General features: G+C 48.7%; 1 protein-coding gene across 3 annotated transcripts; it reads right to left on the reverse strand.

The window, feature by feature from the left end:
* Positions 1 to 209: 209 nt before the first annotated feature.
* On the reverse strand, positions 210 to 23,568 carry LOC102946483 (ubiquitin carboxyl-terminal hydrolase CYLD). Of its 3 annotated transcripts, none has more exons than XM_037891883.2 (15): positions 23,407 to 23,568; positions 19,669 to 20,163; positions 18,772 to 19,053; positions 18,469 to 18,544; positions 16,977 to 17,185; positions 15,449 to 15,602; positions 13,982 to 14,117; positions 10,619 to 10,729; positions 8,694 to 8,785; positions 7,394 to 7,460; positions 6,033 to 6,165; positions 5,586 to 5,694; positions 5,234 to 5,352; positions 4,403 to 4,622; positions 210 to 3,831 (listed from the first exon to the last, which is right to left on the reverse strand). In XM_037891883.2, the coding sequence occupies exons 2-15, from the start codon at positions 20,143 to 20,145 to the stop codon at positions 3,647 to 3,649; spliced, it is 2,370 nt and encodes a 789-aa protein (XP_037747811.1). In that variant the 5' UTR covers positions 20,146 to 20,163; positions 23,407 to 23,568; the 3' UTR covers positions 210 to 3,646. The 3 variants fall into 3 exon arrangements, with proteins under 3 accessions (XP_037747811.1, XP_043394903.1, XP_043394904.1); XM_043538968.1 differs by having other exon boundaries at positions 23,411 to 23,558; XM_043538969.1 differs by lacking the exon at positions 23,407 to 23,568 and adding an exon at positions 21,590 to 21,611.
* Between the last annotated feature and the right edge of the window lie 707 nt (positions 23,569 to 24,275).

The raw sequence follows: 24,275 nt of genomic DNA on the forward strand, positions 1-24,275 counted from the left end.
TTCCTGAATCACCCGAACACTATAGGAGTGGACGGGGGAGCGGAGAGGGAAAAGCAACCCCCACTATGACAGAGAGCTCCTGCTCTGACTCTAGCTGTGCTCCCACCAATAGGGGACAATATGACCCCCTTAGCCCCACTCTGGGAAAGCGGCTGATTGAAGAACAAGCACACCAGCACTCAAGCCAATGGCTCTATTTGAAGACATAGTCAAATTGAACTGGTATAATTAATTGCATTGCCTGAAAAAAATCAGACCCAGTATTCTTCTCCCCAAATCAGTTTAAGGCAAAGTTACAGCAACCACTAAAAGAAGAGGCATACACATCAATCATCAAAGAACAGAAACAAATCTGTAAAATATACAGAGGTTTAAACAGTACAGAAAACATCAACCAAGCAATATACTAGAACGGGAGCACTGAGGGAGGCCAATGCACATTATTCCTATCTGACTTATCAGGCATCAGAGCAGCGACTGGGTTATTCCAAGTGAAGTCAATCTGATACCCGGAGTCTGGACTTTCCCAGTGTTACGAGCTAGTGTGACATGTCACAAATCATGCAGCATCCATAGGCAAAAATGAATGGCTTCCACTTGTTCTGGCACTAAAACCTTTCCACCTTTAGTTTTTAGGATACTGCATTGACTTACTGATGGACGTTCCTAATGCACAATGAATGGAGGGAAATCCGACTGGATTTGTGCATCCCACTAACTCTTGTCCTGATCAGAGAAATTCATTTCAAAAGTGCTGAAAGCTGCTTTGGTATTTTTGCAATATGCATGGGGGGGGGGGGGGGAGAAAACCGTGGAAACTCTACAGAGCTTAAGGATGTGCCCTGGATCAGCTCTTTTAGAAAGCATGGCTTGCTCTGTCCCCTGTGCAGGATCTATATCACGTCAAGAAGGCACTTCTGACAATTAAAAAAAGGTGTCTTATGCTTAGAAATATAAAGAGAAACAAATCACATAAATATCCGAAGTAAAAATCATCCGATAGTCACCATTTACATTGTAAAATCCCAGAAGAGCTAACTCGCACCCTAAGAAACCACAGGATGGCTCCTTGAGACACAGAACCCCAGCACACGATATACCTGAGAAAAGAGGCCAGAGCTGTTAAGAAATGCCATATGGAAATTGGGCCAGAACAGTTCCTCATGGCTTTGAAAGAGAGCAGACAAAGAGGTTTCTACTGCTCTATAGTTAACAGGGCATTAATCAGAGCAAGTTTACATTAGAGAGCGGGAGAACCCAGCAACCAACACTTTAAGGAAGTTTGATCTTCCTGCCAGAGACATAACTGCAGTGAACAAGAAGGATAAAAGTGAGGAGGTGGGTTGGCTAAAGGAATCCCATTGCTGAGGGAGCCCTGTGGCCCAAAGCTCTCCTGACTTCCTCAGACAGAAGCACCGAATTAGCCATGGTGGAGCTGGGAGCAAGTGGAGGAACTTGAAGTTCATACAAGACCAGCTAAGAGGCAAGAGAAGCACAGGGCACCTGGAGAACACATCCCTGATATGTTAACAGAAACCAGCTATACGGGAGAAGATATTTGGGGCCGGGGTCTGCTGGAGGCTTTCACACCTCCTGTACTCCTGGAGCCCATGTGCTGTACAACACTAAACTAACACTATTACTGTTACCTTAGAAACCGCAAAAGCTTCGCTCCCAGGCATGGGGCAAACATAGGATCTAACACGGATTTAAATAGCAGGTGATGCTGAGAGGGGCAGAGCACCCACAAACCCCATGGCGATGGGAATTATAGGTGCTCAGCACTGGTCAGGATCAGCCCCTAAGGATGAAAACTTCAAAATCAAGGGTGATGTTTTTGAGTCGAGAAGGGGCATCAGCCTCACTCTGAATTTCCTGGCTTGCGTCAGTCACTCTCAGGTTTCTGTGCTTGTTTGGAAAGCCAGCTAAGATAACAGCATTTGCTGTCGTTCTCAAGGCCTTTTGGCAAATCCAAGCTCGTTATGTGGATAATTTTCCCAACAGCTGAAAGGGGCCCTCCACATGGAAACAGAAGAATGTGCTCAAACTGGCATATTAACTCAACAGGCTTTTATCAGCTAACACTCATATTTAGCACTGCACTGGTTAACAACAGAGTGGCAAGAGATGGGCCAAATGCAACCCATTGTGCAATGAACCATGACTTCCCCCATCTGTGCCCAGCTTGACCCACACAGACAGGTTACTCAGATCAAGATAGTGTTACATGCTGTGAATTGCAGCTGCCACGCCACATGTATAAGAGGGCAGCTGCAATCAGCTACCTGTTCTACACCCCTTCGGGGCACCCCTCAGCTTCTTGACAAGTTGTCCATGTGGACTTTGGTTGGGCGAAGTTTCGGCAACCTGGTTCATAGCACAGGCTCTCCTAGGGGCCTCCTACCAGCATTAGGTGAACACAAACTTTGCTGCAGGCTCAGTACCAAATTTGCAAAGGTTAACTTTGCTGTTTTAAAAAAGTTAAAAGCCAACAACGGCCCCCATAAAGATTCTTACCTTTAGTCCTGTTACGGGCAGAAAACCTGAACGTGTTCACTTTTAAAAAGCATTTTTGCTGGGAGGTTTGTTTGGTTCTCGCTGTTCCACATGGATCTCTGGAAACCAGAGCAATGAGTTTTAAAATGATGAGCTCCAGCAAGAAAGCCACACACCGAGCAATCACACAGCCGTTGGGGGAGGACATTCCTATGCTGGTTTTGACTGTATCTGTCCCAGTTTTGTTCTTAAAATTATATTTTTGTTCAAAGTGCCGCTTGAAGTAGCGACACAAAGCTTCAAGTCAAACCATGTCTAAAAAGAGGGGACTTCCAACAAAAAGTGCTACGGCTGTTAAGCAGCATGTCAGAGACATTACTGCTGAACAGGGGGAGTAAAGGAACACAAGGGAGTTATAAATAAGGAAGTGCAGGTCTGCGACCAGGGAATGGGGATGTTCAAAACAGCCCGTTACCGGGACCTCAGCATCATAGTCACATACCCCAGAATTTAGTGCAGATCTGAGCACAATTCCCTTCCTGAGATGTTTGACTCCTGACCATCTAGGAGGCACTTTTGCATTTACATTCAGGAAGCCCATGAGCTGAGATGTCACCCAGAGGCCTCGTGCAGTTCTCTTAAGCTCTATTGAAAATCTGAGAGTCACAACTCATGCCTTGACTTGGGCTTCTTGATTCCTGAGCTTTGGGGAAGAGTTAACTGGGACAAGGGAAGGCTGGAGGGGTTCTGGTGGGCCCAGAGCTGTAGAGAGGGTCTGGAGAAGGAAGGATGATGGAAATCTGAGGAGTGGGCAGGGGAATGGGATGAAGGTGAAGTTCTCTCACTCAGGATATGTGAAAGTGTAAACAGTGGTTCAGAGTGTGGATCTGCAGAAGGTCCAAACTGTCACTCGACTAAAGCCAGCCACAGGCTTTCCACCACTGAATGCTGCTCTTATCAAGAGTCTGACGCTCGAGTTCGGAAGAGGTTAGCAGAGGCAAAACTGAAAGGTCACTTGACCTGGACTCTGGCTGGGTTTTCTCAATTAGCAGCTGCAGGCAGCTACAGTCTGGTTTGAACCAAGCCCCCACTTCCAGTGTCTCACGGCTCCGCACGGGAGTAGCTGGGTCTCTCCCAGCCCAGGCTGGTGTCATTTGTAAAGTGCCATCTTCTTGCTCTGGTACATGTACATGTAGGCATCACAGAAGAGGCGTTTGGCCACGCCTTCCATGTCCCGGGGCTGCTCCATAGCCAGTGCTGCCACTGGCAGCTGCAAGTATTTGGCAACTTCAGGGCACAGCGTTACAATGGGAATGTTGAAGCCATTCTCATCACCTGAATATGAGAGAGAGAGGGGGGAGGGGGGGGTGAGCCCAAGTCTCAGTTCCCAGGGGACAGGTGTCTACAGCACAAAGGAAAACTAGAGCAAGTGGCATTAACTGGGCCCCCAGTTGGCAGTGTCAGCAGAGAGGCCAAGGACTGATTAGGCGAAGGACTGTCTTTGCACGCCTAGAAAAAGAGTCCCTCTAGCTGAGGTTTGAAGCGCACTGGTGGCCAGTGGTGGGGCAGCGTGCTTGGCCACTACCTGTTCTACAGTTACACAGAGGGTGTCAGCCTCCTGAGCTGTCAAGCCAGCACCATTCACCAGCGCTAAGCTCCCTGTAAAACGGTACGTTCATTTGCAATGCTGCGTAGGGAGTAGTTTTACGTATTACTGAAGTGACACCTTTCCATGCTTCCCAGCAGACAGACCCAATGGAGTTTGGACACAGGCCTCCTATTTTACATTACAGATCTGTGGAAAAATTACTCAAAACCGTTGTGCGCTGGGACTGCAATTCCTGAATGGGGTCATCCAGGTGCAAAGGGCCGGCCAGCCTCCACTTCGAGCGGAGCCCCTGCTCACCGTGCCTGTCAGCCATGCTGTCGAAGAACAGCCAGTTCTCTTTCTCCGGCCCGTACTTCACAAAGGAGACATAGTGACTGGTCTCTATGCAGAGCACTGCGAAGAGCTCCATCCTCTCCCGTGGGATTCGGGGGCTGTCCATGGGGCTCCTGCCCTGAAACTCCTCAGGGATATGCAGTTTTGTCGGCCTGTGTGCTTTGCGCCGGTAATGAGAATGAGCCTGGGGACAGACAACAGGGGGCACTGGCGAGTCAGCAGGGCTACCGCAACTTTATATACACCTACCCTAAAGGGAAAGAGGAGGTGTCTGGGGACAGGCTGGCATTCGGTCACCAATTCGTTCTGAGGTCACCTGCTTTCCGCTCAGTTCCTCAGCTGGGTCTTTCCCATGTGCCAGGAGACTGCAGCATGCTGCCTGCCACAGTCTTGATTATTACCACTCTTCAGCCCCACTGACACACACCGCAGCAGGCCGTGTTCTCCATCTGAGCATATCCTGACAGACCCAGCTACTAATCCTGGGCAGCGCTCGGATGGGGACCTCTAAGGAGAAGCGAGGGTGCTGCAGGAAGTGGAAAGGCTCTTCCCTCAGAGCCTGCCCAGAATCAGGGCCCCAGCGTGGTAAAACACATGGATGAGGGGCCATGTATGTGCAAGTTCATGATCCTGCGGCAACTACCCTGCGCGACTGATCCAGTCAGCACTGCTGGTCTGCCTAGGAAGGAGCCTCCCACCTGACTGGCTGCAGAGAACACAAGGGAAGCCAGAGGTTTCAGTCTGTGATCTGCCTCCTGGGGAATCAGTAAACACATGGAGGGGGAAACTGGATACCTGTCTGCAGCAGGACTTGCAGTACTGCTTCATCCCGGTAACTGCAAACATCTTGTCTTTGAAGCACTCGGAACACTCCTGGGTGGCTATGTCCCCGCACACAAAGCACTCCCGGGGACCTGCAGTGAGAACACAAATGTCAGCAGTAGTTGTGTGACAGGAAGTCAGTATGCTCTGGCCCCTGCGCCTGCCATGCAAGTCCCGCTCTGTGCGGAAGAATCACATCACAGTCCTGCCCTTACTGTACCACTTACACTCTAGCTAGGCCAGCCTCGCCACCTGGATCCAAACGAGCCTGCCTTGGTGCCCACGTGCAAGACAGCCCCCGAATCACCAGTGTCCAGGAACTTACTGTCAAGCAGCAGGTCGGTGATGTCCAGCTCCAGGGAGGGAATGATTTTGCTGAACATTTTATATTCCTTCCCGAACCGTGGCATTTGGATAATGAAACAGGAGGGGATCTGGACAAAAAAAAAGCAAGTCACCAAACACGGGGAGACGACGCCTTGCCCTGCCCACACAATCCCCTCTAGGACCTGCTCCCCAGCCCGGCAGCTGGATGACACGTTCTCCACAGCCCACTATCCGTGAAGTGTCCATACCCCCTTTCATATCCTCCACTGCACCCCTCCAGTTCTGGTGGTGTGCTGGGGGGCTCTGCTGCATTCTGATCCTAGGCATAAATCCGCTAACCAGCCTTGCTGTGGAGATAGGCCGTAAAACATTCTAACAAGCAGTCGTGTGCACGGGGCAGGGAATGAAGGCGGACGTGAAAGACGAAAGGGGTCGCTGCACTCACCTCCACTAGCTTGAGATTGGAAGACAGGAAGGAATGTTCCACTAACTGCTGCACATTGGGCACGACCAGCTCCTCTTGCTTGTCTATGAATATCTGGTAACAGTAACACTCCTGCTCCTTCTGGCCTCCAGACCTAGGAGCAACGTTCCAGAGTCAGGGCCCTGGGGCTGCCTCTCCGCACTATCTATGTACCCTTGGTGCCCTGGACGGCAGAGCTCTAACAGGACACAGCCTTTGTGTTTCTAGGACAGCCTCCAACCCTGGCACCAAGAGGCTCCCAGATCTAGCTTTCAAAAAACTAAGCATTTGTCATCTGGAAACATCCAACAAATGCCGTGGGTGACAGATACCGACGAAGCATCATTCTCACTTGCATTCTGCTCTTCTGCGATGGGTGGGCCAGACACACTTTTTTCCCCTTTAATTTAAAAAAGAAGACACTGATTTTCTTGTAAGTCAGCTGCTTTACAGTGTGACCAGAAGATTCCTATATCCGAGTTATAAGGTGCCCGTTTTGTGATCCAGCAGCTTGGAAAACTGCAAAGCAAAGCTTGCTGCATTTCCAAGGCAACTAATAGTGAAAGATCCTCCAGGATCCTTGTGCTCCCCTGAAGCAACAATGCTGGAACAGTGTAGAAAGGATTCCTATTAAGCAGCCCCTAGCAGGAGGGTTGGAGTGAAGTGAGACAGGCTTCTTTGTATGCACTGCTTTTCATGGAGTAGCTCCATGATACAAGCCACTGCACATTCCTCCACGGGGAACCCAGAAAGCTGGCAACCAGGTCTAAACTTCTGAACAATGCAGGTATTTTTGGGAGTCCTCACACTAAGCAAATCTCCTCTTTGTAGAGTCCCCACAAAACAGGGCTTCTGAGACTAAACTCAGTGGATTCCCCGTTTGGAAGCTCTAGGCTCTCAGCGAACTTGACAGTCCGGAAACACGAGACCCTTCAGAGGTATCTGTGATACTAGTCCACAGCCAACCTATTGAAGACTAGGAAGACAAGCCCTGTGTTTCTCATGCCACCATTGACCTTATCCAGGGATTACTCTATACATTTCATCACTCCCTGAAGGTGGCACATCTGGGAATTATTTATAATTCTCATCTTCCAGATACAGCCTTCCTGGAATATGACCACAGTGTGATGGGCAGGTAGGGATTCAGGGTCACAACAGAGAATAGATGGGCACAAAGTAGTGACACACTTTTCCATCTCCTTCATGAACAAGGGAAATTCACCGATCCTCTCCAGTCAGGCCTTATCTAACGGACCAAGTCACCTCCTTCCCTCCCAGTTCTCAGATGTGGGCAGCACAGTCCACTGCATCAGTAAGATCACAGAGAGATGACAACTTACTGCAGTTTCAGGAGTGGCTCTATTCCCAGGATGTGATGCATGATGAGATTGAGAAACTCCTCGGGATCTGAAAGTTGAGAGAAATCACAGATCAGGCCAAAGCAACACACTTCCCTGTCCCACCTCCTCCAGAAAGGGAAAAGCACTGTCAAATACGAGCTGGTGTTCCTCACAATGAGCTGCTTCTCTCTCACTCCAGGTATGGCGCTGGTCTGATTAGGAGCTGAAAACACTTGGTTAGTTTCATAGTTTGAAAGTTCTATGGTCAGTGTAAATACCGAAAGAACCTTCCATAGAGAGATAGGGGAGAAGGAGAGCCCAGAAGCCTAGTAAAAGGACACATTTCTCTTAACACCTTCACTGCTGAATGATTTCTTAGCTATATTGAGGGAAAAATCACATTCATGCATTGCAGGTACATTTACTCCATTCATCTGCACTCAAACAGCCTGGGGAGAAAGATCTCGATGGATGTTTACTGCCAGCACCAAATGCATTAATGGACACTGAAACCAGAGACAATGCTGGAAACTGGAAGAAGAGCAAAAGTCTGGGCTGTCTCTGGGCCAAGATACAAGAAAATATCAAACAGATCAAACTAAAATACTGTTCAGTAAATGACAGGACATGAGAGCAGAAGATTTAATATAACTTCTACTTTTTAATATTTATACAGCCATGATGGTAGCATCAATAATTTCAATAATCCTTTGGCATTCTGCAGCCCCTTTCTTCTGCATATCTTAAAACACTTTACAAATATCATCTCTGAGACAAGCAAGAGACATAAGGCTGTCTACCTCTGGATGGGAATGTGGTAACTGTTCAAACATACGTAACAATTAAGAACAACAAATGAAGATGAAGAATCTGTATCCGACTAAATCTGCAGAGGAATTTAGGCGAGCAAAATGTAATGATGAGACGTGGAATCTGGCAAAGACAACGTGGTTAACACCCCTTGTCAGGCCTACAGAGTTTAACGCCAGACTGCAAATACCAATGGGTCAGACAGAAACCCCCCTTGGGCAAATTCTGCTTTGGTGGTGGTTTCTTCTGAGCAACAGGCCAGCAAGAAGGGACCTAGCAATTCCAATCTTTCCATCATACTTGGGGAACTCTCCTGCATGACCAAACCTAAGCTGACACGTCTGAGGAATTCTCCAGGTAGCAGAACGTTTATTTAAAAACAAGTGTTCTGGGGGAAGACAGGAAACTAGCTTGCAGGGTTGCCTGACTGGGAAAAGGGGAAGATAAGACAGACCACTCTGATATAAGACATCTGCAGAGAGCACATTACCTTTCTCAGACGTGGCAAAGCTCGAGCACTGGCCCTTCTCCGTCAACTGCTGCCTTAGATGCATCACGCTATTAGCGGCAACAAAGCCATTCCTGGGAATGAGGGGAAGCTGGGGATGAGCTCTTTGTGCATTGGCAAACTTACATCTCAGGGCAGAAAATACAGCAAGTGAAGCATGGAGCCCACCTGCCAAAATCCAAGTAAAGATGCACCCTCCCGAAAGGCAAGAAGTTAGCACCAGAGGCCCGACCACAAGCAGCGCTGAACAAACTACACTGCTGTCCCATAAGCACCGGGGGAGGAAAGGGATGGACCAAATATCCTTGATGAAGGCCAGTGGATACTCACTACCCACCATGAGGTTATGTCTCAGTCACCAGCCTTACAGCCTGGCAGTGCACAGGTAACCCTTTGGAGCCTTTCAGTATTTCTGTGAGCCAGCTGTTTAAGTAACATGGATTACTTGCTCCCTGGAGACTTTGCTCCCTTATCAGAATCACTCCCAGCCCTAAGAGCAAGAAATCGGGGCCAAAGATTAAATCAAAGTCCTTCATGTGACAGTGCAGGGCTTGTCTCTTGGCCCAGCCTTTAATTATAAATTTCTTTCCCTCTCCCACAACACCTCGACTGAGAACTCTGAACCCCAGGGATCCCTTCTTTAACCCTCTCACTTTCAACCATGAATCATGACAGCCTCCCTTCTGGCTAAGGAGAGTAGGATGAGGCTTGTCAACACCACTCCCAAGTTCTCTATTCACCCCTCCAGAGCCTTCTCCTGCCAGGGACTCTGCAGCATTCCCAGGACTGAACTCTAGTGAGACTTAGATCCACCTCCGGAGGCCCTGAGGCCAGCAGGCTAAGGAACCAGTTGTAATGGCCCGTTCAGCCATTCCTCTGAAATGGGACATTACTATCTACATGGCTGGCTCCATTCTGTACATATGGAGTCATGATGCTCCAGTACACAACACACCAGCATTTAGCAAAGGAAATCCACAATCTCAGCATTCGCTGGGTTAATATGAGTGGGAAGGAAGAGCAGAAGAACTTTAGAGTTGGCCAAGAGATATGAATCTCTAGGATACTCCTTGTCTGAGTAGCATCTGAACCACGGCTGTCAAGCGATTAAAAAAATTAATTGCAATTAATCACACTGTTAAATAATAGAATACCATTTAAATATTTTTGAATGTTTTCTACATTTTCAAATATATTAATTTCAATTACAACACAGAATACAAAGTGTACAGTGGTCACTTTATATTTATTTTTGATTAAATATTTTGTAAAAAAAACAAATAGTATTTTCAATTCACCTCATACAAGTACTGTAGTACAAACTCTATCATGAAAGTGCAACTTACAAATGTAGATTTTTTTTGTTGTGTTACATAACTGAACTCAAAAACAAAACAATGTAAAACTTTAGAGCCTATAAGTCCACTCAGTCCTACTTCTTGTTCAGCCAATCACTCAGACAAACAAGTTTGTTTACAGTTGCAGGAGATAATGCTGTCCGCTTGTTTACAATGTCACCTGAAAGTGAGACCAGGTGTTCGCATGGCACTGTTGTAGCCGGTGGCGCAAGATATTTGTGTGTCAGATGTGCTAAAGACTTTGTATTCTGCGTTATAATTGAAATCAATATATTTGAAAATGTAGAAAAACATCCAAAGGTATTTAATAAATTTCAATTGGTATTCTATTGTTTAACAGTGTGATTAAAATCGCAATTTCTTTTGTCGTGATTAATTTTTGTAATTGTGATTATTTTTTTGGGTTAATCATACGAGTTAATTCCCATTAATCGACAGCCCTAATCTGAACCGTGACGGACCCAATTCTGGCTGGAAGGAGGTGGTAGCAGCATGGAGTTTACAGAAGAGAGACTTGCTGCTTCCAGTGGTCCTACATATAGTACTCACCGTCGGAGGGGATTCACAATCTCATCCCGGAGGATCTTCTGGACGTGCCCCTCGGGCGGGAGGGAGGGCTTGAAGAGCATGGAGTCCAGCACAGAAGTGCAGGAGAAGAGGCTGGGAAGAGAGAGTGGTTGGTAACAGTGAGATCAGGTAATAATGCAGTGGTTTTTGTTTTAAAACAGGGGTTGCACTAGATGACCTCCTGAGGTCCCTTCCAACCCTGATATTCTATGAAATGAAACACAGGATAGAGATGGACAGATTTAAGGGAGAAAGAGAGAGAGATTTACAGTGTCACAGATGCCAAGACCCGAAGGGTCCAGTGAGATCATCTCATCTGACCTCCTCTATAGCGAGGCTCAGCAGAATTTTGTCAAAATTATAAAGAAATAAAAAATAAAAAATAAAAATAAACATTGATATTTATATTTTTATCAACTTGAATTTTCAGTTGGAGGAAATAATGGGGGGGGGCGGGGGGGCGCCAGACAATTATTTAGTGACAGTAGACATTGAGATTCAAGAAGTTAAAGCTAAAGTTATAACCATTAAAACACAAATTATCAACATCACATGGCAAAACACACATAGTAGGTATCCTTAAATCAAACTCTAATAAGTTCTCAAGCGCATTTGTCTTACTTTGCCTATCAGTAAATTTCAATGAACATCAATGGAAATATTTTTTTGTTGGGGTGTGCGGTGAAATGGACGTTTATACCAACATTAACCAATAAATATCTAGTCCTTCCAAGCCTATCATAACACAGGTCATAGAACTTCCCCAAAATAATTCCTACAGCAGATCTTTAAAAACAAAAACAAACAAAAAAACAGCCAATCTTGATTTAAAAATTGCCAGTGATGGAGAATCCACTATGACCCTTGGAATACTGTTCCAATGGAGTGGTTAATTACCCTCACTGTTAAAAATTTACACCTCTGATGTGTCTAGTTTCAACTTACAGCCATTGGTTTCACGTTAGACCTTGCTCTGCTAGACTGAAGAGCCCATTACCAAGTATTTGTTCCTCATGTACGTACTTATAGACTGTGATCAAGTCACCTCTCACCATTCTCTTTGTTAAGCTACACAGATTGAGCTCCATCAATTTAACACTATAAGGCATATTTTCTAATCCTTTAATCATTCTCATGACTCTTCTCTCTAAACCATCTCCAATTTATCCACATCTTTCTTGAGCTGTGGATACCAGAACTGGACCCATGATTCCAGCACCGGTCGCACCGGTGCTAAATTCGAGATTCCCCCATTTATGCATCCAAGGATCTCAGGCCTGTTTGGCCACAGCGTTGCACTGGGAGCGCATGTTCAGCTGATTATTTGCCATCACCCCCAAATCTTTTTCAGAGTCACTGCTTCCCAGAGTCCTCCATCCTGTAAGTATGGCCTACAGTCTTTGTTTTTAGATGTACAGCTTGACATTTATCCATATTAAAATGCATATCGTTTGCTTGTGCCCAAGTTTACCAAAGAATGTAGTTCGCTCGATATCAATGACTGTTCCTCTTCATTATTTACCACTCCCCCAATTTTTGTGTCATCTGCAAACTTTATCAGTGGTGATTTTATACTTTCTTCCAGGTCATTGATAAAACAGTTAAATTAGCGTAAGACCAAGAACCAGTCCCTACAGGATCCCACTAGAAACACACCCACACGATGATGATTCCCCTTTTACAAACACATTTTGAGACCTATCAATTAGCGGGATTTTAATCCATTGAATGTGTGCCATCTTAATTTGATATCGTTCAAGTTTTTTTTAATCAAAATGCCTTGCAATACCAATTCAAATGCCTTAGAGAAGTGCGTTACATCAATACTATTACCTTTATCAACCCAACTTGTAATCTCATCAAAAAAAGATACCAAGTTAGTTTGACAGCATCTATTTTCTATAAACGCATATTGATTGACATTAATTATGCTACCCTCCTTTAATTCTTTGTTAATTGAGTCCTGTATCAGCTGCTCCATTATCTTGCCTGGGATCAATGTCGGACTGAGAGGCCTATAATTACGTGGGTCATCCCATTACCCTTTTAAAACACTGGCACATTAGCTTTTTTTTAGTCTTCTGGAACTTCCCCAGTGTTCCAAAACTTATTGAAAATCAACATTAACAGTTGAGCAAGCTCCCCAGGCAGCTCTTTTAAAACTCTTGGATCCAAGTTCTCTGGACCTGCTTATTTTAAAAACTCCAACTTCAGTAGCTGCTGTTTGACATCTTCCCACGATACCAGTGGAATGGAAAGAGTGTCATCAACATCATATGACTGTGTCATCTGTTTTTTCCTCAATACAAAGCAAAATATTTATTGAACACTTCTGCCTTTTTTTGCATTAGTATTGATAATTCTACCATTTTCAGCGAGTAATGGACCAATATAATTGTTAGGATTCTTTTAGTTCCTAACATACTTAAAAAACTCCTTAACTCTGCTGGCCATACATTTCTCCTTGTGTCTCTTTACACTGCCTTTTTCCTCAGTTGTGGCTTTTTCAGTACCTAGTAAAATCTTCTTAAACTCCTCTCAATTATCATTCACATATTTCTGATTAAATTTTTCCTCCTGGCTGATGTGACTCATAACTGTGTTCAGCTTTGTGAAATTTGTCCTTTTAAAGCACCAAACATAAATATTACTGGTCTGAACTTCATTCCACTTGGACATTATAAACGCGATCAAGTCATGATCACTTTGTACCTAAGCTACTATTAATTTTTAGATGTAAGGGATGGAAAGAGAGAATGCGTGAAAGTGGGCAGCGTGAAATGAGAAAGTTTTCCATCAATTGTGGATGAGTGAAATCCTGTGGTTTGACAAATTTAGGAACATTTGTAGCTAGGCAGGGTGAGAATCAAATCTTATTCTTCAAGGCTAAAACTGACTGCTTTTGGGGATCACTAAGGGATTTTTTCCCCCACATACAGCACTGTACCATCAGGTAAGTGCATTACTGGAGGTTTCTCTGAAGTATCAGTTTCTGGCCTTTACCTGAGATGACATACCAGACTTGAGAGGACCAGTAATATAATCTAATGTGGCAACCTATGATTTTTCATTACACACAAATGGTGTGTGCTTAGCATCTAAGAACTTTCTCCTTCAGGATATTGGGAGTTGGGACCTGTCATCTCCAGACTGCATCTCTGTATTAAAGAGCAATTGCATTCTACTCTTTGTGCAAATTACGTGTAATCCCTGTGCTCCTGGTGAGCTGCCTGATTCGATGCTCAGTAAGGACCATCATCCCTGGATTACGGACCTCATTTAACAGAGGGAGATGGTCAAGAGAGGCCATTTGGCATGAGGTTAAAGGAGAGTAGTGCCTCCTACCTGAAAAGAGCAGCATCCATGTAGCAGGAGTTGCAGTGGCCTTGAATCCCTCTCATGCGCCCTTGTAAAACATGCACGGCTGTGCCATTCCTGAGAGGAGGAAAATTAGCCAGAACCTGAGGATTATTCATCTGACCTGCAACAGAAATAACAGAAACTGCTACTTTTAGCATCCCCTTGCACTTGGGACAGCTTTGCCCTCCTGGTCCTTTCCTGTAGGGCTAGCCCACCGATAAAGGTCACAACCCACTCTGTTTGTTCTGTACCGTACCCCCCATGCAGTTAGACCGTAACCTCTTTGGGATGGGGACTTGATTGTTTGGCACACTTACCCACTATAATCTGCTGCCAGAGCACAGACCCATAACCTCAGCATGAGAGGGAACCTCTGGGAAATTTGCTGATCACTCGTTTAGCCGCTAGACTTTTTAACCACCACACATTCCCTGCCATCCACACCACCACTACTATCCTCAGCATCATGTCAGCAAGCGCCTGACGCTGAAAGGGCCCACGGTGGAGAGAGCTAGTTTCCTGACACCGAGCTGAACGTAAGCTTGAGATAATGGGATCTCTGTATAAAGCATTCCTAGAAAATCTTCTGCACTGGAAGCGTCCAACAACCAGCTGGAGGGATTCTCAGGGCTGCTGCTGGAAACCGAAGCTGGTAAATTAATGCCCATTCACCGCATTCCTGCCAGCGTGGCTTTGGTATGGATGAGCTGGTCTAACCATACTGGGGGAGGGAAGGAGTGCTGCTCGAGCTCAAGGAAAGCAGCAAATATGCAGATGCATGATCTGTACTTCCCTGCAGGGGCAGTTATTCTGTGGGGTCCACAGCTCTGTCCCAAAGATCTACACCCTCCTCTCCATGCCAGTGTGGTCATCCTACCATTCCAGGTGGCCCATAACTATTTCATTACAGCACAAATAACCTCCTGAAGGGCAGATCCAGCAGGTGACACAAGTGGCAAGGGGATATTAAAGCAACTTTAGCGTGACAACATCCCTGTGTAGTTGGCAAGTATCAGCCCCATTTTACAGAAAGGAAAAGTTAGGCAACAGAGAATTTAAGTGACTTGCCCAAGGTCACAGCAAGTCAGTGGCAAATGTCAGAACAGAACCGAGGAGTCCCAACTCCCAGTCCCCTGGCTGTACCACTAATAGCTGGAAAATGAGGAAACAGAAGGTGAAAGGAAGAAGGAGAGATGAGAAAGAGAAGGACAGAACAAAATGAGTCCTAGAGTCAGTTCTAATGGGGACGGGTGGGGGAATATAAAGTGCAGTAGATTTAGTTGTGCTAGGATATACGTCAGGGCTATTCTTTGGGAATGGAGGGGGGCACCTTGGACTCTCAGAATTATAATTTTACACAAAATGCTGGTTCTCAACACAGAGACTAGCAGAGATGACCCACATATGACCCTCCTGTCCTAGCCGGAGTCATCAGCTTCTAAGGGAACTCACTGGAAGTGCTGGGGTCCAGGAGGCCGCTGCTCACACACTGGAAGCGCATGTCGGGCTGGCATGACTGAAGCTTCACAAAGAGGCCGCGCTTTGGGGGGCAGTGGAAGTAGCGCGTGCCTAGCCATTCGCCATCTGTGACCCCCTTCTCTTCATCCTGTGAAAAGGACAGAAATCCATCCACCAGCAGTTCCAGGCCAGGCTTTCTAGGAATGAGTTAGATGAGCGGTTTCCAACCTGTGGTCCGTGGACTATGACTAAGGGGTCTGCAAAAGGTTACCTTTACCATAGAACACTGGTAATGACCCTGGGGGTCCACAGACTACGTCTAGGATTTCCAAAGGGATCTGCACCTCCTTTCGAAATTTTTTAGGGGTCTGCAAATGAAAAAAGGCTGAAAGCCGCTAAGTTAGACTAAGCGGCGCTTGAGAGCACAGCTATGGAAAAAGAAAAGGAGGACTTGTGGCACCTGAGAGACTAACCAATTTATTTCAGCATAAGCTTTTGTGAGCTACAGCTCACTTCAATTTATTTGAGCATAAGCATCCGATGAAGTGAGCTGTAGCTCACAAAAGCTTATGCTGAAATAAATTGGTTAGTCTCTAAGGTGCCACAAGTCCTCCTTTTCTTTTTGCGAATACAGACTAACGCGGCCACTGCTCTGAACTCTGTGGAAAAAGAGTAACAGCAACAATTTCACCACAAGGGGGCACGATCCACTGAAATGCTACATGTGACCAAACGCACCATTAAACAAATCACGCAGTCAAAGCTGCACATATCTGATGGCTGTGCTAGGGCTGACGTTAGGATGGGATTTCATGACCTGACAACTACATACAACTTTGTACTTATTTTGAGTCATTTTTTCATTTGGTTTAGTTACATTTTAGACCAGTGCATCTGATGAAGTGGGCGGTAGCCCACGAAAGCTGATGCTCAAATAAATGTGTTAGTCTCTAAGATGCCACAACTACTCCTGTTCTTTTTGCAGATACAGACTAACATGGCCACTACTCTGAAACCTGTCATTTTAGACCAGTGCATCCCTTTTGTCAGCACAGAATGAATTTCATGAATCCAAATCCCAACAGCTATTGTCCAAGGATCTCAAAGCACTTTGCAAATAACTAATGAAGCCTCACAACACCTCTGCAGGCAGGTGAGAATGATCCCATTTAACAGATGAGGAAAAAGATAGAGAGGAGACTTGACCAAGCTCATACAATGAGCCAACAGCATGGCTAGGAACAGAACTCAGGAGTCCTGGCTCCCAGGTCCATGCTCTCACCAATATACCCCCTCTCCCTCCACTAAGGAAAGTCTGCGTCCCAGTATCTATATTATCCCATCCACGATCCCAGCAAGAGAGGCCAGCTTAATCTACCCTGACTCTTTAATTAAGCAGTGTGAAATGTTAGCACCCTAACCTAGGGCATGCTGGGAAACAGACACGCTCATGACCCCCAAAAGACAGGCTAGTTCTGACCTTAGTACTCTTAGAGAACAGAAACATAATTTTGCTACTTACTAATTCAACTCCTGCCATTTTGTGCTCAATTTTGGGCATGTACCCCAACCAGCGGATGATTCCAGAGACTGGATTCCCCTTGTCTAAGGTGATCTGTACCATGGAGTTCACATCCAGGGATTGTTTTCTACTTTCCAATTCCTCTCCACTCTCGCTTCTCTCTCGCTTCATTTGTCTCTGAGATCCCAGGGCCATGTCTGGCTCAAATACTGAAAAATCACAATATACATAATAAAACGTGGGCAAGAGCTGTGGGGGTGTGTGTGTCAATCTTTGTTCATTCGAATAAGTGGCTGCCGAATATTTCACAGCGTTGTTTTCCTAACAACAATACAACCTAGGGTTTCTGTGCTTCTCAGACACGGATCTATGAGTATGCAGCTAAGAAGAACTGAAAGGGTAGAGAGGAACTGGAAGAGGTTCAGAGAAGTGCAATAAAAATGATCAAAGGTATGGAACAGCTTCCACACGAGTAGAGACTACAAAGATCAGGGCTGTTCAGCTTAGAAAAGAGATGCCTAAGGTGGAAGAGGACACAGGTCTATAAAATCATGACTGGTGAGGAGAAAATGACTAGAGGAGTGTTATTTATCCTTTCCAACATCACAAAAACCAGGGGTCACCTGAGGAAATTGATAGGAAGTAGGTTTAATACAAACAAGAGGAAGTACTTTTTCAGACAACATACAATTAACCTGTGAACTCATAGCCACAGGATACTGTGATGGTCAACAGTAAAACTAGGTTCAAAAAAAAGAATTAGATGAGTTAATGGAGGATAGGTCCATCAATGGCTATTAGCCAAGATAGCGCTTGGGGCTCCCCTACACCTCTGACTACCAAAAGCCGGGAGGGGAAGACGGGTGGCTCTCTCCAAAATTGCTGTTCTGTATGCTCCCCCTTAAACTCTGGTACTGGCCGCCATTTCAGACAGGGTACTGGGCTAGATGGATCACTGGTCTGACCCAGTATGGCCATTCTTATGAGAGTCAGGAAACTTGGGACTGATTCTCAGCCCAAACTAAGGTCCTTTTATACTGCTCTGGAGAATTCACTGCTTCCTTTTGGTAGTTTGTTCTAATGGTTAATCCCCTCACTGTTAATAATCCGTGTCTTATTTCTAATTTGAATTTGTCTGGCGTTAACTTCCAGACATTGGTTCTTGTTCTGTCTTTCTCCAATAGACAAAGAGCCCTTTAGTACCCTGTATTTTCTCCCCAGGAAGGTATTTATACGCTGTAATCAGGTAGCCTCTCTGTCTTCTTTTCAATAAACTAAATATACTAAGCTCTTTAAGCTTCTCATTGTCGGGCATTTTCTCCAGCCCTCAAATCATCCTTTTAAAAACGTAAAACTCTTCTGTTGTGTGTTAGGCTTGTCAGTCACATTGCAGAGAATGAGGTAAAAGAAAAAGAAAAAACCCAACCCAAAGCAAATCCCAATCCGCTGGGTTCTACACAGGTAGGGTGGCTGTATTTGTATGCTGCTTTACCTGGGGAGAGCAGCCCTTCCTTCACAACAGAGTCCATAGGGATGTCCCTGAAAACATCTGTTGGTCCTTCTTCTTCCTGTAAGTGACAATGCAAGAGAGGGTTACGTCAGCTACATGATCTGTAAGTGGTGGGGTGAGATGAGGAAAGTCTCCCACAGGAAACAATGATTTTGTTTGCCCTAGACAAAGACTTCCCTCCACAAAACCCTACAACAGCACCACGTGTGCAGGACCTTGATATGGCTCCTACCAGAAGGCAGGCTGCAAGGATAACAACGAAAAATGAAGGCAAGTTCCTCTTACCGGGCAAACTTTAACAAGCCACTGGGTTCCCTCCTTGTACACGTCCATAGCTATGCCTTGTCTGAAGACCTCATCCAGGTAGAAGCCAATTGTGTCCCCTGCTTTTACAGGAACAACCTTGTCCACATCCGGTTTGGGCTCCTCTCTCGCTGGGTCGCCGCCCAGCACCGGGATAAACCGGATTTTGTTAAGCGGCAGAAAGAGCCCATGGTTCTGCTTACACTTGAAATACTCAGAGACGTTATAGGTGCCATCAGTGTGGCCTCTGCCTTCACCATCACCCTGAAGAACCAGCAGAAAGGCACATTACATTCTGGGCAGCAACAAGTCAGAGAGAAGTCACCTGACCCTTGGCACGGTGACCTGTCCTCATGTCAGAAATGAGGTACCCTCCCAACCCAATACAAACAACAGAGCTGTTATAGGTTTCAGAGTAGCAGCCGTGTTAGTCTGTATTCACAAAAAGAAAAGGAGTACTTGTGGCACCTTAGAGACTAACCAATTTGATCAGAATATAGACCCACCCCCATTTTACAATGAGGAAGCTGAGTCACAGAGAGACAGGGAAGCCCGAGTCAGACAGGGAGTCTGGAACGGAGCGAGGAACGGAACCCAGGAGTTTTGATCCCAGGCACACTGCTGTTACCAGTGGAAATCAGTGCCTTGCTATTAGGATTCAGAGGCTAAACGTTCAGTGCAATATGATTAGAACTAGCACTTCCAGGGCAACAAGATTTGTTTTCCTGAACACGGGGTTTGATTATAAGATGCAACAGGGTGACAACGCCAGTCCACTGCCCTTGGCCAGACCCCCTTCCGTTGGGCTGAGACGCTGGGCCTATATAAAATTAACTGAGGGGGGGAGAAAGAGCCCCCCTTCCCCCTGAATCACCGTACCTGTAACTCCACCCCAAAGTAGGACGGACAGAGCGGGGAGGACAAAGGGCTCTTGTTGATCTTCCCAATGTAGCGGATGGTGCCAGTGAACTGTTGTTGGTTGAGATCTACCACCACCTGTTGACCCACTGTAGCCTTCACCGCTGCTTCAAGGCTACACCTGTCCAGGAAACAGTTCAAGCGCTCATTGAAGATGTTGATGGCCAGAAGGAAAACAGCTTCCTCCTCCTTCACAGGCTGAAGAATTTCTGGATTGATAGTGGTTATGGAATCGTCATCCAGCATGGTGACCCTCAAGTAACAAGTGGAAGTCGGGCCACAGGCGATACTGTGCAAATAATTCCTCTCTTTGAGGAAGCACATGCTCCCAGCCTGAAAGAGCTTGCTGCCATATGGAAAATCATCTGTCAAGATGTAATAAACATTTCCGTCCCCTTGTGAAGGTAGAGGGCTGCCTGGTAAAACTGTTGTAGTCATCTTCACTTCCACTCCGTCCTGAGAAGTTAGAGAAGCACAACAGGACAGCACAGGGCACATGATTATTATTATGTTTTATGGTAGCACCCTTATGTGCTAGCTGCTTTTCAAACACACAAGCAGAGACCGTGCCTGTCTTGAGGAGATCACAGACTAAGGGGAGACAGGCATCAAGAAAAGGGAACAACTACCCAGATTTTCTATACAAGATCCATACAGGCAGCCTAGCAAGGGTAGGAGTCTTGCAGATGAGTTCAGGGAAGTGAAAACTCGCCTGGGGGTGGGGGTGGGGGGTTGCGGAAGACGGTGATTGAGAGACTGACATAGGCAGATGAGAGTGAAAACGTTGGAGGAGTCAGGAGGGGGAAGGGGAGGCTACAGAAAGGTAAATAAGTAGAAAGGGGCAGAGCTATACAGAACCTGGAAGGTGACCAGGTATCGGGTTCATTTTCAAAAGGGTTAAAAATCATCATTCATAGTGTGGCAAATCTAGACATTAATGCCCTGGGTGAAAACCCACAGTGCCACAAGTAACAAGGGCTGGGGGATTCTGTGCAACAGCCCTGGTCAATACCCAAAACATCTGGCTGTTAGACAATGCTCCTCTGGTGCTCATGGAGGCCAGGACACCTGAACAGGTATTCTACCCAATGAACAATCCACGCCTGGTGAGACAGTTGTCCTGCCAGCTCCTGCACAAGCCTGCCAGTGTGGTTAACCTTGCCATTAAATATAGGAAGTAGATGGACACTACTGGTCACCAAAGGTCTCATCCAAGACTGTGAGAACTATGCTCACTCTAGGTGGTAACACAGAGCCATGCATCCAAATATTCTACATAAGTACACTTCCAAAGCAGCCTGGTATCATCATAGTCACAGCGATGCTTTGTGGGTGTATGAGGTGTCCAGAGTCTGTGATGCATGGAGTCTTAGTCAGGGACTCTGCATTTTAAAGATCTGGAGACCAATCACCTTGTTACACGAACAAGAAAAACCACGTGTCACATACAAGGTACTTTCTTCCATTTCAAATTAACACAACAAAATCTCACCGAGCTTTATACCCTGGCTAAAGGGACACCAACATGAAATCCAGCCAGGTTTAAAAAGTGAATTAAAAGTAGTTTCTGGTGCTGCGCTTGCCAACTCCCCCTGCTTAACGTGGCAGTTTTACAACACTTTTCCGTAAGTTCTCTCTCCAAGGGAAAACAGTAAGTCTGACTAATGAATGCACAAAAGAAAACTGAAAATAAAACATTTATTCCTTCTAATCTCTTTCAGTTACAGTAACCTCATGTGTTACTTGTAGTAATACTGGTAAAAACACATTCAGGCAGAGGTGCGATTTTTAAGTTTGGCTCCTTAAATAGTGCTGTCATTGTCGGGTGAAAACCCTACACGCATTTAGAAACAGCACTGAACTGCCTGGGTTAGTAACATACCAGATTCTTAAGACTGAAATGACGGTTAAGACTAACGTAGGACCTCTGCACTGGTGCAGCTCACAGTGACTTCAACAGGGCTCCAGGTGGGCACAGAGCAGAACCCCTTGCAGGGTCAAGACCCGACTTGGCACCATTGTCGGCTGTTTGCTGTGGGCACGCCGTATACTTTGGACGGTCAAACTGCACGGATGATTTCATGTTTGCTCCTAGTCTGTATCGCTCCCTACTTCCCAGCTCTGTTTGGAGGATTTGGATCCTGACACAGGCAGCTCAAGGTTTCCATATAAATACAGGATTTTCCAACTCCTTGTTGATGAGGTCTGGTAAATTCAGGGGCTTCCTTAAAACCAAACCCTGGCGGCTGGGCCTCAGCTACCTGACCTTTCACTTCTGCAGCACACAGAGCGCTGGGGGGTCAGGAGAAGGGGTGGCCCTAGTGCATTGGGAATGGGGTCCGGTGGCAGTTGGGGGATTCTCTCTGGGGGGTGTTCTGGGGGTGTCCCTACAGGGAAAGGGGTGCACCACAGACTGAGACTGTCTCTGTTAAAGTCACAAATGGGGGGAGGGGGTGTTCCTGACTGGAGAGGGAGGGGCCCCAGGCGGGGGTGTCCCAGAAGGGGGGGGCCCGGGGGGGAGGGGCCCCAGGCGGGGGTGTCCCAGAAGGGGGGGGCCCGGGGGGGAGGGGCCCCAGGCGGGGGTGTCCCAGAAGGGGGGGGCCCGGGGGGGAGGGGCCCCAGGCGGGGGTGTCCCAGAAGGGGGGGGCCCGGGGGGGAGGGGCCCCAGGCGGGGGTGTCCCAGAAGGGGGGGGCCCGGGGGGGAGGGGCCCCAGGCGGGGGTGTCCCAGAAGGGGGGGGCCCGGGGGGGAGGGGCCCCAGGCGGGGGTGTCCCAGAAGGGGGGGGCCCGGGGGGGAGGGGCCCCAGGCGGGGGTGTCCCAGAAGGGGGAGGCCCGGGGGGGAGGGGCCCCAGGCGGGGGTGTCCCAGAAGGGGGAGGCCCGGGGGGGGAGGGGCCCCAGGCGGGGGTGTCCCAGAAGGGGGAGGCCCGGGGGGGAGGGGCCCCCGGCGGGGGGGTCCCAGAAGGGGGAGGCCCGGGGGGGAGGGGCCCCAGGCGGGGGTGTCCCAGAAGGGGGAGGCCCGGGGGGGAGGGGCCCCAGGCGGGGGTGTCCCAGAAGGGGGAGGCCCGGGGGGGAGGGGCCCCAGGCGGGGGTGTCCCAGAAGGGGGAGGCCCGGGGGGGAGGGGCCCCAGGCGGGGGTGTCCCAGAAGGGGGAGGCCCGGGGGGGGAGGGGCCCCAGGCGGGGGTGTCCCAGAAGGGGGAGGCCCGGGGGGGAGGGGCCCCAGGCGGGGGTGTCCCAGAAGGGGGAGGCCCGGGGGGGAGGGGCCCCAGGCGGGGGTGTCCCAGAAGGGGGAGGCCCGGGGGGGAGGGGCCCCAGGCGGGGGTGTCCCAGAAGGGGGAGGCCCGGGGGGAAGGGGCCCCAGGCGGGGGTGTCCCAGAAGGGGGGGGCCCGGGGGGAGGGGCCCCAGGCGGGGGTGTCCCAGAAGGGGGGTCCCGGGGGGGAGGGGCCCCAGGCGGGGGTGTCCCAGAAGGGGGGGGCCCGGGGGGGAGGGGCCCCAGGCGGGGGTGTCCCAGAAGGGGGGGGCCCGGGGGGAGGGGCCCCAGGCGGGGGTGGCCCAGAGGAGGAGGAGGGGAGGGTCCGGGGGGGAGGGGCCCAGGCGGGGGGAGGGGGTCCTGGGGGGCGGGGAGGAGTTCAAGGCGCGGGGCTTCCCGCTCGGGACGGGGACGCTGGGGCCCGCCCGGAGCCGGCCGCCGCCTCTCACCTGCCGCGCGCGCGCGGGCGCCGGGGCCCTTCGCGGAGCGAGCCGGGGCCTCCCGCTGCCACGGCGCTTCCGTGTCTGGGGGCGGGCACCATCGAGTCCCGGGAGGCGCGGGACAGAGCGGCGGCCGCTCCCTCCCCGCACCGCGCCCCCTGTCGGGCCGGGCGCAGAGCCCGCCGGGCGGCACCCAACCGCCCAATCGGGATGAGGGGGCGGGACGTTGCGAACGCGGTTGTCCTATGAGAGGCGGGAGGGAGGAAACGGGACAGAGCAAGCGGCCCCCGCCCCGCTGCTGGGAGGCTTGCTGTGTGTCATAGCCCCGCCACTGCTGCTCCTGAGGGGGAGTCCCCACCAGCCTTCCGGGTGGGATTGCTGCACCTGGGGGGTGGGTGCACATGCTGCCCGGGCCTGGTGGGTGTCTGGCTGCGAAGGGTTGTGCATGGTGCTTCCTTGCCCTGGGGATCCCCAGCTGGGACACTTGTCCTGGTGGAGGGAGGGGTTAGCTTTGGTGGGGGTCAGGGAGGAGGGCACAGGACGGCTAGGGCAGCTGGGCTGGGGGGAGGGACAAGGAATCCCGCTTCCCGCTCTCATGTTGTCTTTTCTTTTTCCTTTACCTTGCTCTTTCCCTGCTCTGGCACTTGTCGTTTTCCCCCCTTTCCTCCTTCTCTCTCTCTCAGCCTCTCTCTGTTCTCCATCACACTCACCCGCTCTGTCCCCAGCCCGCTTGCTGCTCAGGGCTGGCCCCGTGTGCGTGTGCATTCAGTCAGCCCGCTGCCCATGCCACTGGCTCAGCCATGCGGGGGCTCCTTTGGGTGGCCCGTCTGCTGAGGTTTATGGGTTTATGCAAACCTCAGCATGGACACAGTGAGAGG

The sequence above is a fragment of the Chelonia mydas genome, chromosome 2 (assembly GCF_015237465.2).
Source record: "Chelonia mydas isolate rCheMyd1 chromosome 2, rCheMyd1.pri.v2, whole genome shotgun sequence".
In the NCBI taxonomy this organism is placed as follows: domain Eukaryota; kingdom Metazoa; phylum Chordata; order Testudines; family Cheloniidae; genus Chelonia; species Chelonia mydas.

Excerpts from the sequence above, each read along its gene's own strand:
- LOC102946483 (XM_037891883.2), bottom strand. The coding sequence starts at position 20,145 with ATGACTACAACAGTTTTACCAGGCAGCCCTCTACCTTCACAAGGGGAC. Across the intron at positions 6,166-7,393 it reads GAGCCACTCCTGAAACTGCA|GTCTGGAGGCCAGAAGGAGC; the intron begins GTAAGTTGTCAT and ends CGTTGCTCCTAG. Across the intron at positions 5,695-6,032 it reads CCAATCTCAAGCTAGTGGAG|ATCCCCTCCTGTTTCATTAT; the intron begins GTGAGTGCAGCG and ends TTTTTTGTCCAG.